The sequence below is a fragment of the Pelophylax lessonae genome (genome assembly GCF_965119305.1).
Source record: "Pelophylax lessonae genome assembly, chromosome: 7".
Classification (NCBI taxonomy): Eukaryota; Metazoa; Chordata; class Amphibia; order Anura; family Ranidae; genus Pelophylax; species Pelophylax lessonae.
In genome coordinates, this window is record NC_138774.1 from 174749309 (window position 1) to 174763530 (window position 14222).

Consider the following 14222-nt stretch of genomic DNA (forward strand, 5'->3'; position numbering starts at 1 on the left):
TCAACAATCTGATTCTCTTTTTGTCCTTCATGAAAGACTGAGGAAGGGTCCTCAACTTCAAAAGTTGCTATTTAATTCTTCCAGGAGTGTTGGTGTCTCTTGGGCTATTCAAAATTAAGCTTTGGTAGCTCAAGTTAGTGAATGTGTGAATTGAAGGCCAGGTAGCAGCCTTACAAAGTTCTACCAGGTGGAAATTCAGGCCTCTGTGGATGCAACCTTCAAGCTAAGGGTCTTGCAAGCAGCTGAGGTTCTAACCTGTCTTTAGTTTTTGGGACCTGTTGCCTTCCCCTCCTATTTATTGCTTTGAGACATGCCTATTGTAATGGAGATGAAGATGCCCTGTGTCCTGACATATACGATAAAGAAAGTTGGATTTTTGGTTTACCTGTAAAATCCTTCACATCACAGGACACAGGGATCCCACCCATCTTCCTGTGCATGGCTTTGCTACAAAACTGAGGCTGTGTCTGGAAGGTTATACCTGAGAGGGGATTACAGCCTTTTTTTTTTTTTGCCAGTGTCCAACCACCAGATGGTGGCAGCATAACCCTATCATAATGGATATGAAGATGCCCTGTGTCCTCTGATGTACTCCAAGAAAACAGTAGACAGAATATCCAATTTTTTCACAGACTTTCTTTGGTGACTGTTTTCCACTAAATCTGACCTTTTCTAGTTGTTTGTGTTCTCCCTCTGAGTCTAAACTGGGGTGCCTGTGCCAAGTTTCAGGATCAGCTTAATGTTTGAGAGAAATGCTTGCCTAATGTGTGTTTTTGCTTCACAATACTGAAGCTGCCACTCCCTCCTATCTTGGGATATAAAGTTCCCTGGAACTTGTGTTCAGTCCAATGTAAAGCACGACCGAGGCTGAGTTTTCACTTGTGTCTACTAGTTGACGTGGTATCCCCATGGCGGGCAAACTAACTGTTGTAGAGGGCATGGCTCTGGCTGAAGTTATTGCTGCAAACTGGGAGCAAATCTACAATTTTCAAGCAAGGCCTGGGGACATCTTGATAGACACTTACCCAAAATCTGGTAAGTACATAGTAAACTCAACTTTTATTTCACAATTTAATCTAGAAGATATCCATTTAGGTTTATACTTGATACAGTATAGAGAAGACTTAGAGTTAATGTACATTCAACAGTTATATGTTAACATAGTTATCAGCAGCTTCTCCCAGGACTGGTCTTGTAATGGGTGAAGCCTTTAATCTTCTGTAATATAAATATTTTGTAAATAGAAGGTACCAACTTCATAAAAATACAAGGAGAAATTACACTATACAAGCCTTGCTGGTCCCCCTGCAGGTTGGGTGCTTGTGCTGCCTAAAGCTTGCTATAATTCCTACACCCAATGTACAGTACGCAAAAGAAACAGCATGTGTGATATGTACAACATTTGGTAAATTGATCTTTTACTTGTTGGATTCACTAGAGTGCAGCCATTTCTTCTATGAACATCATGAAAAACATTTACATTTCAAATTTCTCAACAGTTTTGTCTAAAATGTGTATTTGTTTCAGCTAATGCTCATAATGGTATTTTACCATACCAGAATGAATTTTGCTGTTGGTTTTTAAAGGACCAGTCCACCAAAAACTGTTCCTAACAGTGGCGGCCTGTCCTATCCATGCATCCTCCTAATCTACATGCAGGGCGCTGGACGCATGGATTCCAATGGGTTTTTTTTTTTTTTTAAGCATGTGATTAGAGCCAGAGGCTCTAATAGGCTTCAAAAAAGGGTGGGCTTGGGGCGCAAAGCACTGCACCCTGAACTCACCCAGTTGTGTGACAATAGCGAATGAATATTCATTATTGCCACACTGATTCTCCTCCTGGCCAATCAGGAAGCAGGTCCTGAGACCTGTTTCCCGATTGGTCGAAAAGAGAGGCCATGCTATTGGCCAAGGAGGAGAAAGAGGGAGGAGACACAGGGGAAGCCCACGGAGGAGAATGAGGGGGAAGCCGTCGCCGCCTGCCCAGGGTGAGTGAGCTGGCGACCAGGGGGGTTAGGTGTGCGGGCTGGAGCTAGTGTGGTCCGGGGGGGTATGGTGTGGTCTGTGTTGGCGTTAACCGCTCCAAGCGGTAGACTTGTGGACTCGACCCGGTTGGGCTCTGGACTCTACAGGCCTGGAGGCCACTCTGATAAAACTCAATACACAGGCAGCATAGGTTAGTTCAGAATGACCTGATATCTGTTTATTTCGTACAAACTTATATACTAGTATTGAAAGACAAAACACGCCCAGTGTCCCTCAGACTAAGTATTTCGATTATACATGACATGTCATAGAACTTTTTGCGGTTAACAGAAGACAGGTGAAACTGTATCAGAGTTTTGGACTCATGAGGCTGAGATTAAGAGTCACTTTCACTTTTAATAGCTCTAAGTAGCTTTTTTTCTATTCTATTGTACCAATACGGGGCATAGGCAGGGCCGGTCTTAGGTGTTCAGGCGCCCTGTGCAAGCTAATCCTGTGGCGCCCCCCTTTTTTATAATCTGTGTATACCAAACTAAAACCCGCGCTTATGGTGGAAATATTCGTGAAAAAATTGAGTAAACCAATCAAATAGACAATACCAAACTAAAACCCGCGCTTATGGTGGAAATATTCGTGAAAAAATTGAGTAAACCAATCAAATAGACAAAATAAACATATATATATGACAATGTAGAAATGACAAAGTGAAAAATTATATAAGTATGAAAAGGTAAGAATAAATTTGGTGCAGCTGCTGTATCTCTAAGTAAATCTTAGACAAGAATGTAGTAAACGAATTTAAAACAGCGCTAGCAATCCATGTGTGAATTAATAAAATGGGTAATTAGTTAAAAAATATTAAATAAGTAATTGACAATAAATATTTAAAATGTGATAAACCAATCCTTGTAGTGATAGATCCAATAAAGTGCTCAAGTGCAGAAATAGTTATCCAAACAGTGCTCAGGTGAATGGCAAACCCTCTAGGTTCCCTACTCACCACAATGACGAGTCTCTAATGCCTGTAGAATCCGTTGGACTATTACACTTTGGCTATCGATGGGGGTGATCCAAGATCGGGATGTCTTGCAGGGGATCGCTCCAGAAAAAGACCTCCGTAAGCCCCAAAAATGAAATAGAAGGACCGCAGATAGTGTAGTATGTTCGAATAATTTATTGGCCCCAAAGCAATAAAAACATACTTACAAGCAAAAGAAGTAAAAACCGCAGCGTCCACCAACACTTATACACTGCGGTTTTTACTTCTTTTGCTTGTAAGTATGTTTTTATTGCTTTGGGGCCAATACCCCCCTACAACACCCCCCTTTTGTGATGTTTTGGATCATGATTGGTCCAGACTCCAGCCTGGACCAATCATGATTCATGACATCCATGCTGACCTCGTTGGGGGTGGTGCCGGTGCGTGCATCAGTCACTTCCCGTCACCGCCCGGTCACCTTCCCGCCGCCGAAGAGGAGTCTCCAGAGAAGAAGCCGGCGCCGCTCACCTTCCCGCCGCCCGCCGCCTGCCGCAGAAGAGGAGAGGCCAAAAGGGAGAAGCGCCGCTCACCTTCCCACCGCCCGCCGCCGAATGAAGAAGAGGAGAGGGAGAAGCCGCTCACCTTCCCGCCGGTTCCCGCAGAACGAAGAGGACGGAGTCGGAGGAGAAGCCGCCGTGACTCACAAGGCTCCAGCCTCCAGGTAAGTGCACTGCTCTCAGTCGGGCACGCACGCTAAACTCTGCATTGGGGATATGATGATTGTACACTGTTCAATGCATTGAAGGGGGCACGCGCGCTAAACTCTGCATTGGGGACATGATTGTACACTGTTCAATGCATTGAAGGGGGCACGCACGCTAAACTCTGCATTGGGGACATGATTGTACACTGTTCAATGCATTGAAGGGGGCACGCACGCTAAACTCTGCATTGGGGACATGTACACTGTTCAATGCATTGAAGGGGGCACGCACGCTGGTCACTGCATTGGGGACATGTACGCTGGTCACTGCATTGGGGGCATGTACGCTGCTCACTGCATTGGGGGCATGGTATGCTGGTCACTGCATTGGGGGCATGGTATGCTGGTCACTGCATTGGGGGCATGTACGCTGGTCACTGCATTGGGGGCATGTACGCTGGTCACTGCATTGGGGGCATGTACGCTGGTCACTGCATTGAAGGGGGCATGTACGCTGGTCACTGCATTGGGGGGCATGTACGCTGGTCACTACAATAAAAGGGGCATGTATACTGGTCACTACATTGAAAGGGGCATGTATGCTGGTCACTACATTGAAAGGGGTCATGTATGCTGGTCACTACATTGAAAGGGGCATGTGCACTGGTCACTACATTGAAAGGGGCATTTATACTGCTCACTACATTGAAAGGGGGCATTTATACTGCTCACTACATTGAAAGGGGGCATTTATACTGCTCATTACATTGAAAGGGGGCATGTATGCTGGTCACTACATTGAAAGGGGCATGTATACTGGTCACTACATTGAAAGGGGGCATGTATACTGGTCACTACATTGAAAGGGGGCATGTACGCTGGTCCCTGCATTGAAAGGGGGCATGTACGCTTGTCACTGCATTGAAAGGGGGCCTGTACTGTGGGGTTTGTGCTAGGGGGCCTGTACTGTGGGATTAGTGCTAGGGGGCCTGTACTGTGGGATTAGTGCTAGGGGGCCTGTACTGTGGGATTAGTGCTAGGGGGCCTGCACTGTTGGATTAGTGCTAGGGGGCCTGTACTGTGGGGTTTGTGCTAGGGGGCCTGTACTGTGGGGTTTGTGCTAGGGGGCCTGTACTGTGGGGTTTGTGCTAGGGGGTCTGTACTGTGGGGTTTGTGCTAGGGGGCCTGTACTGTGGGATTAGTGCTAGGGGGGCCTGTACTGTGGGGTTTGTCCTAGGAGGCCTGTACTGTTGGATTAGTGCTAGGGGGCCTGTACTGTGGGGTTTGTGCTAGGGGGCCTGTACTGTGGGGTTTGTGCTAGGGGGTCTGTACTGTGGGGTTTGTGCCACTCTCAGTCGTCAGTGTATCCCATAATAGGGTGTCTCTCACAGTATATCCCATAATAGGGCCCCTGCTCCCTATTATAGGATATACTAGTACTGAGAGACCCCTTAATATGTGATATATTGGGAGAATTTGTTCACGCAAGCAAAATACAGGTGACAAAATGGGTGGAGTCTATACGGGGTGGGGCTTCTGAGAAATGGGAGGGGTCAAATAGAAGGGCGGGGTCTTGCACCCCCCCATCTTAAAACTTCACCAGCCGCCACTGTCTGCGAGCTGTGAAGGCCGCACGGCGCCCTTGTTGCCCATGGTGCCCTGTGTGGCCGCACAGCTCGCACACCCCAAAGGCCGGCCCTGGGCATAGGTAAGCCAGTTCTCCCCGCCCTTTTCATGTACTTCAACTTTATATAACCTTTACATAATTTACTTCCAGGAATACTACTCACCAAATATTCCTGGCCATTTCTATAACAAAACAATAAACCAAATTGACAATCGGCACACTTACAAGACATAAATAAATCCCAATATTCTCTCACTTAATGAAAATATGTCTCTAGGATTTACACATTCAAGGGATTTAGGACAAATCACAAAATTATTGTTACTCAAATGTACCTGGGTCCCGAGACCATTTCAGGGGCGGATCCAGAGTCTAGTCTCGGGAGGGGCACTGCCCAAAAAGTTATCTTCGCAATCGTTGGAGCGAGAGCAATCATTTGAGCCCTCAACCTCCTCTGTAACCCTAAACTGGTAACCTGTAGAACTTTATAAAGTGTCGCCTATGGGGATTTTTAAGTACCAATGTTTGTCGCTATTCCACTAGTGTTCATAGTTTTGAAGCATAACATGTTTGATATCAGTTTACTTGGCCTGACATTATCTTTCACATTAGAGAAAAAAATTGGGCTAACTTTACTGTTTTCTTATTCAAATAACTGTATTTTTTTTAAAAAATATTGCGTTTGTAAGATCGCTGCGCAAATACAGTGTGACATAAAATATTACAAGAATCTCCATTTTATTCTCTAGGGCCTCTGCTATAAAAAAAATATATATAATGTTTTGGAGGTTCTAAGTAATTTTCAAGCAAAGAATACTGATTTTAACTTGTAAAAAACAAGTGTCAGAAATAGGCCTGGTCCAGAAGTAGTTAATGATCAAGTCCAGCTTCACAGAATAGCAGGTAGACAAATAATAAATTGCAACTGTGTTTTCTACATATGATTTTCAGAAGTACTTTTTTTCATAAATATGGGAACCATACCTGACTGTATTGTGTGATTTTAGACAATAGAATGTATTAATTGTACTCACTTTTACAGGTAGGTAGGAGCGCCCATGGAAGAGCAATTGAGACTCTAAGGAAGCAGCCAGGCTGAGCCAGCATTGTACATCTGCTTCAGTGCTGGTGCAAGGATTTTTGACACCCTAGGCGAAACCTCATTTTGAGGTTCCTTGAAATCCTTTGAAATTTCCCTGTCCCATTTTTGAAATTGTGGCCCGCATGGAAGCCGCAAGTGCAGTGCGGCTCCAAGAGCAGGAAGCGGCTGCTGCAGTTTCAACTGTGAGCCAGTGCCATTAGGATTAATGGCATCCGCATGCATCTCCTAAATGACAGCCCCGTTTTTCTGTGTGGATGGTTGCGGGTGTGGGAGCAGGTGCTGTACTGCAGCAGCAATCACCCGCACAGGTATGAACCTAGCCTTAACCCTCGTTCACATTGAATGCGGCTTTAAAATTGTGCGAGTTCATCTGAACTCACACGATTTCAAAGCCGCATTTCAGTCCGACTTCAGACTTGAGAGACATCTGTGCGGGTTTATGCACAGATGTCTATTGAAAATCGCCCCTCGAAGTCGCCAAAAGTAGTGCAGGAACTACCGATTGGGATGCTCCAATTGCCTGCAATAGGCTGCGATTTGACATGCAATTTGACCTGTCAAATCACATGTCAAATTGCGCCGATGTGAACGGGGGCTCACTAAGGATGCTTGTTGTTACAAAGTGACAAGTAGTGGTGGACATGTTAAGGATGCATGTGTGTGATCCCTGACCATGGATCCATTTCCATGTGATGCTGATCAGATTGGATGTCTTGTAGACTGAATAGGGGGATCACTAGGAAGAGGGCATCCCCATGCATTGAGACAGTTGCTTACTGTGTGGTGGAGGAAGGGAATAACGTTTGCCCTGTCAGAACTGCTACCTGTCTGTCATCAGAAATCCATGTCAGTGTGTGAAGATAAAAGACAAGCTCCAGCAGCCAGCAGGAACAATGCAATCAGCAGCATCCAGACCAGGGAGCAGCCATGTGTTCCTCAGTGCAACTCTGCCTGTCTGACGATCCTCCAATCACCACTCCCCTACTGCTCTGCCCCGCCCTGCCCTCTCCAGGGCTGTTTGCCCAACTCCAGTCATCTCTGCTTTCATCTCTCACCTTGCTGGCCTGGAGCCTGGAGAAGCTGGAGGGAGGAGGTGGGTGGAGCCAACACTACACGCGCTGCAGAGGAGAAGGAGGCTCCGCTCTGAATGCTGGGGCTTCGCTCTCCTCCTCCTCAGGTGATAGCAACCAGTGCACTGCAGAGAACATATAGGCCAGCAGTGCGGCGGTAAAACAACAGAGGATCTTGGCACTACCGCCGCCGCTGCTGGCCTGGGAGAGACACTGTTAGTATGGACTTGGGACTAGAGTGGGTAATATTTTCGGGGGGGGGGGGGCAATTGACCCATTCCCCCCCCCCCCCCCCCGGATCCGCCACTGGACCATTTATGGTTAAACCCTCCTGAAAAGCCACTAGTGTATGTAAATTAAAAAAACCCTTACCAAGACTTGGCTGATAGCTCCCAGGTATAGTGGCTATCAAGAAGGTTTTCCTCATGTCTGTCAAGTACTGTAAAGAAAAATATTGACCGTGCAATTCATGACAGCAGGACAATTTTCCTAAACAGTATGGAAGATCAGTTGGCTTGGCAAGATAGAGGTGCAGCTGAGGCCCAGGTGCAGATAGGAAGGGCAGATGTGTGTGTGTCGGTGAACACAGTCTGCCATGCAGTGGCATTCATGCTGGCTGGGCAGAGTTGTGACAGCAGCGGAGAGGTTGTTGCACCGCGCGGAAAAGCACGCACTGAAGAGATCTGCCTAGCAGGAGGAGCCACCGCTACAGAGTCAGCTGTCTGGAGTTGTGGGCAGGGTTTGCACCCACAGACTGAAAATCCGAGTGGAGGAAGAGAGCTGAGACATTACTTCCGCCTTCGGGTGTAGCTGAGAAGGAGACATGTGTGTGGAAGAGCAAGATGGCGGATGCCGGAGTGAGCCAGAGCGCAGGGGCTATCCCACGTGTTGGCGGAGTACCTGAGAAGTTGATGGAATCACCGGAGTCGGTCCTGTGGGACACCGGAGTTCGGTTGGTAACCAACGAAAGACTGGCACTGTGCAGTGGAGGAGGCAAAGAGAATATTGGGCTGGTATGTAGCCAATGCTTGAATGTGTCTATACGACTGCAGGCCTGGAGTCAGTTTAGACACTGCGGTGATTTACTTGTGCAGGCGTTGCAGAATGAATGTCGGCCCAGGAAGAGGGCCATCTATACCTGCACAAGCAAAATCTACAGCTTCTATCAAGGCAAATGGGAATCAATGGGCTTCTGGAGAGCGGCTTCCAGTGTGTCGAGTGAAGGGGAGGCCGGAGCCATTGCTGTAGGGTCAGCATCGGTTTGGATCCTTGGAAGAAGGAATAGATGTATGGAAGTCTGAGGAAGAGACAGAGTGGGACTGGGAGGCAGATGAAAGGAGCGGCTCTGCAAGTCCCAGTTTACCTGATGAGCAGACAAGGGATTCTGTGGTATGCATGCGGTGTGCCAGGAATTTGTGTTTCTGTGAGGCCTATGCTATGAGGGTCCTAGATTTGTCCCCACCTCGTAAATACACCCAGGCTGGGGATCAGAATGAGGCCTACTCTAAGCTCACCAGGAGAAAAGAGACCCTATACTCCCCACCTGGAAGAGGAAATCGACAGACATTCCCAGGTTCTCAAGATGTCAACGTTTCATTCAGAGGAAGGTGGCCCTGGAGTATGGGTACGATTACCTCTAAGCTCCTCGGGAGATTATGTTGGAGATAGAGGCCAGAAGAGAAGAGTGGTGCAATGATGCGATTTTGGAGTTCCTTTACATCCCCAAGCCGTATCAGAACAAAGAAAGGCCTGAGCTATGGGACACCTTCTGCTCTGTAAAGACAAACTGGAACCTAGGGCGGGCCATCTACATAGACCGTGTGAAGGTCCGCCGCCCTAATGGAACAGGCCAGGCTTGGTCTGTTTGTGTCCAAGATTCTAAAGGGGAAGACTGTTTGGATCCCTCATCCTAACCATTATTGCTGAGAATGTAGGATCCCACCCCTATTGAGATATTGTCATCCCAAGGCTGGCTAGCCTGGAAGTTGTTGAAAGTAAAGGGGCTGGTGAGCCAGAAGTTCAAGTACAAAGTCAAGTACAAGTTCAAGTTGTTGTTGCTAGGACCAAAGTCCTATTCCCATATCCCCCTTTCCCTTCTATCCTTGAAAAAGGGATCGGGAAATCAGGAGAACTGCTACCACTGTGTAGTACCATCAAAAGAGGGCTGACCCTCTAACCCACAACAGACTTTCTGTTCAGAGGACCTAAGTAGTCATTCAGTGTCATGTTTCAGTTACTATCAGAAGCCAGCTTTACCAAATGTTCTAACAAGATTCTTTTGTCCATCTGGCCAGGATCACTCATTGGAACAAGTTCAAGGACACTTTGCGTAGAAACTTGGGCCAAGGGAAAGACTACAGAAGAAGAGGATTCCTTACAAAGATACTTTGCTCAAAGGACACTTTGTGAAGATCCTGTTGGGCCAGTGGGCCAGTTGAGAAAACTTTGTGTGAGTTGCTACCTTGAAAGAGGACGTAGAGGCTCATTGTCTCTTTAGAGGAGGGGATGTCAGAGTGAGGGACCCCTCAAAGAGATATACAAAACTCACAAGGTGGACAATCTTGCTCAGGCTCCAGCAATATAGCTTGTCGCAGAAGAAGACATGTTGCCTTGGTGTTACAGAATGAAAAAACTCTGTGAACACCAGAAGGGTGGACTCAGTGCCCTAGTGTTGAGAAGGGACTGTGCCTATTATCTAGTCACCAAAAATGGTTCGCAGAGATGAGATAGATAGTTAGCTTAGCAAGGTCTAATTGTTATTTGTTTCAGGAGTAACAATGGAACGTCGAGTCAAGTGTGCCCTGAGGGGGCAGGAACTGAAGAGGATCTCTGCAAGAATGTGCAGATAATGTGGTGAGAAGGTCGCCTCTGAGGAGAGGGCAGTCTCACTGATGTAAGTAGCTATGCATTCATTCATGCTTAATCTAAATTCCTTTACTTTGGATTTCCGAGTCTGGCTAGGCCCTCCACTACTTCATGCAGATTCTTATGCAATGTATATATTGTATCTAGTTAGCTAGACAGGGTAATGTCTTTTCACCTGTCCAAGCAGATTTTTGTTTGATTTAAATGCACCTGCTATGTGTACATAACCATGTGAATATTTGTGCAGCAGAGTTATATATATTTTCTCACGTAATTTATTGTATCTACTGGCCATATATTGTTAGACTTTCAGTACGAAATAGAAATACATTTTTCCTATTACAGGTCAAGAATTGTGAACTTTGAGGCCTCAAATTAACTAGTTACTGATTCTGTCAAAACACCTTCAGTTTGAAGCACACATTGCGTCCATTGTTGAAATTGTTTTATTTACATGAACTTTGAGATAAGAAGCTATGTCATCTGCCCCCAAAAGGAAATTGTGTTTGGTAAAACTTTGAATATAATGCTCTGGGAAGGCAGGCAACTAAATTGCTTATTCCAGGTGGAACGGCCTTTGGGGGGGAAGGTTTACATACAACGGAGCTCAAAGGATAAAAAGACATTCTTCCCCTGGTCATGAAACTAGGGAAACCAGAGGGATCATAAAACATTATGTTCTGGCCATGAGACGTTTTATCACACAATGGCCAAAACTCAAATTCAGGATAACACCTGTGTTCACCCATCCACTAGCAGATAAACTATTGTTTCAACCATGAGAAGACAAACAAACGGAAAACTGCCTGGACAAAGACTAGAATTTGTAATTCATTTACCTACACACACACGGGGGTAAAGATTGTGTCATACAGGCAATTGTCCATTGAAAACTAAATGGTATCAAAGAAACATTGTCACAGACTGATGAGAACTGCATCCTCAAATGAATTTCATATAATCATAAACTTATACAACATCCTTTTCCCATCATATACAAAAGGGGGTTGTGGAACTTATGATGTTATGACAATCTTCTATTGAGAAGTACATTATATCTATTATATAGTAGTGTCGAAATGGTCCAAATTTCTCCCATATTTTATAATCCAGTCCCAAATCATGGCTGTATTGTTGTTAACATAATAATCCCTTAATGGATAATATTCTGATTGGAAATAACCCATGTGTAGAAGAGTTTACATATACAAGTTGTTGTGTAGCAATATATATTTAACTGTCCATTTATCTATATCATTCTTACTGCTACTAAATGTAAAGTATATGGGTAAATCAGTAATTTCCAATCTATATATATATTGTATTAGTAATATTCTTAATTCAATGGTGTTATCAGGCCCAGTTACCAGGTCCAATCTTTACTTAGATACATGGTGGATATTAGATGGACATGTATAGAGGATGAGAGTATGGATAATTTATTATGTTGTTTTTATGATATTCTTAAATATAAAGAAATTATCATATAGTTTTAATATCCAATATACCGAATGACTAGTAGAGGTGTCGCCCAATGACCTCAGCAGTTAATGGTTAAGTAATCCCAACCAATAGGGGATAATGTTCCTCCCACTGGGTTTGGCTTATGGTAATTTTTACTGCCCTTTTGTTCAACACAATATAAAAAAGAACTCCAGATGTAATAGGACACAAGACATCAGACACATCACGACACACACACATTGCCCTTCATACATTACACATAAAACACACACGCTACTACAGCAATGCATAGACTCATCTATACAGACTGCATCTTGCTCCATAATGTACCTGAAACTTGGAGGGACGCCAAACAAAACTCCTCCCTAACTGGCCACCATCTTGGAAAGGCCGCCATCTTAAGGACTCTAGTAACGACCATTCTAAGCTAGCAGCCATCTTAAGTATGGTAAATATACCTTGCTAATTATTTGATTATTATTTACTATCATTTCTTTTATTCCTTACATGTTTATATTTCATATTCAAGGGTAACAAGATTACAATCCCAGCCGTATGTAGATTTTTCTCTAAGAGATGATTTTTGCTTTTTATAACATTTTTATTAATATCAGATTTAGCGCATATTGGCGTATTAGTCTCACGTTTTGCATGGCCTATTCTCGCTTCATCGGCAGTGGAGTGATTGTTGGACTTCGCAATTCGCAGACAATTGTGGTCTGATTATATAGCACGCTGAAATATGGTTTATGCCACAACATCTGGGAAAAACGTAATCTTGCTTTATTTTTACTTTCATCATTAAGCTAAATATCACATTGCATTTATCGTTTTAAGTTTGTATGTTATGTAAGGTTATTTCTTTGTGTCACTCAAGTCTGATCATTTATGGTGAAAACATGTCTTGTGAATAAATATTCTTATATATTCCCTACTGTAGACTGTTTCACTAAGATTGGTATATGCTTTTAAAAAGGAATTAATCGATCAAAAAGAACTCGTTATACTCGTTCAGAATAATATTCTCGAACGTGTAAAATGCACAACAATATGGGGTATTAACCATGACCCTGTACATGTGTTACTTCCCTTTTCCCCCTTTCCAGGTTTGTGGGATACTCTGTGGAGATTTTTGGTAAAAAATATTTTGTAAGGGTGGCTGCCCAGAGCCAGAGAGGACATGGCTCGTTTTGGGGGGGGGGGGGGGGTGAGGGTAGCACCCTCCTAGGTAGGTGCTAGTGAGAGAGTATAGTTTTGGCTCTGTCTGCCTATCAGAGGAGCAGCAGGCAAATCTATATTGCTTTCTGTCTACCAGAGAGCAGGATCTGTGAGTTAGGTCTGCTCAGTATGTGATTCATTGGGTCTAGAGTGTGTTTCCCACTGGTCCAATAGGGATGCATGTTGGACAGTGGGAGGAAACCCGACCAATGAATACATAGGCTTTGATACAGTCCTGGTGATTGGTAGAGACAGGCTGTCTCGGTGCATTCTGGGATACTGTATAAAAGCCAGGAGCACATGTGCTGTGGGGTCTTTGATTGGTGAGCAGAATCCTGGAGGGAGGGTGGCGTCTGCCTCCTCCTCTGTAGTGGTGGCACGTGGTTGCAAGCAGTCGGCCTGGGGACCAGAGGAACGGAAACTGAACCCAGAGGTCCAGGAGAGCTGACTAAAGGGGGGAGAGACACTAGAGACCTTCGAAAAACAGTATCGTGAGTACAGGGGATTGTGTCTAGGGGCCTGACTTGAGGTGGGCCACCCCGGTGTAGGATAGTCAGAGGACGGGTGTCAGTGTGTCAAGTGAAAGGGAATACAAGGAGAGTATCCTGAAGATAATCTAGTCCATCAAGTCATCTGGATAGAGACTTAATCCAAATTCACCTAGTGGCAGGGTGAAACAGCAGTCTGGCTGCATCATCAGAAGTAGGAGTCCTCCACATTGTGAATAGTTAATTTGGAGTATCCCACTATTCCCTTCTCCCATCCCTAATTTAAATAAAACACAAAAACAACTACATACCTCTGGACTGATCATTGATTGAGCCAAGAAGTAAAGTGTTAATCTGTGCATACTGAAATTGCTAATGGTAACCCAGGGGGACCAGAAGGTGTGGAATCCAGCACATCTCAAGGGAGCAGTGCTACACTTGCGTAAAATTTTAAAGCAGCCTAAAAGCACATTAACGCACCTATATCATTAATGAGCATTTAGGATGTGTTTTACACAATTTATGTTGTAGGCAACCCTTCTCAAACGCCCAATGTTTTTTTTTTTTTTTTTTTTTTTTTTTACAAGGCTAAAATGGGAAATGATCACTTTTGACGCTTTGCAACTGCACTGTAAACGCCATAGGCGCTTTTACAGTGCGTTTAAGTTGCGCTTCAAGATAAGTGAATGGAGGCAGTTGCAAGCGCCAAACTGCTGACAG

The 14222-nt window shown here is 44.8% G+C and overlaps 1 protein-coding gene across 2 annotated transcripts in view; it reads left to right on the plus strand.

Moving 5' to 3' along the window:
- Positions 1–831: 831 nt before the first annotated feature.
- The window catches only part of LOC309559886 (sulfotransferase 1C1-like), a 231890-nt gene continuing 218499 nt past the window's right edge, over positions 832–14222 (plus strand). For both annotated transcript variants that reach the window (XM_082263320.1, XM_082263319.1), the window contains exon 1: positions 832–1035. In XM_082263320.1, coding sequence (XP_082119446.1) covers positions 909–1035 — 127 coding nt within the window. In that variant the 5' untranslated portion in view covers positions 832–908. The remainder of the gene's footprint in view (positions 1036–14222) is intronic.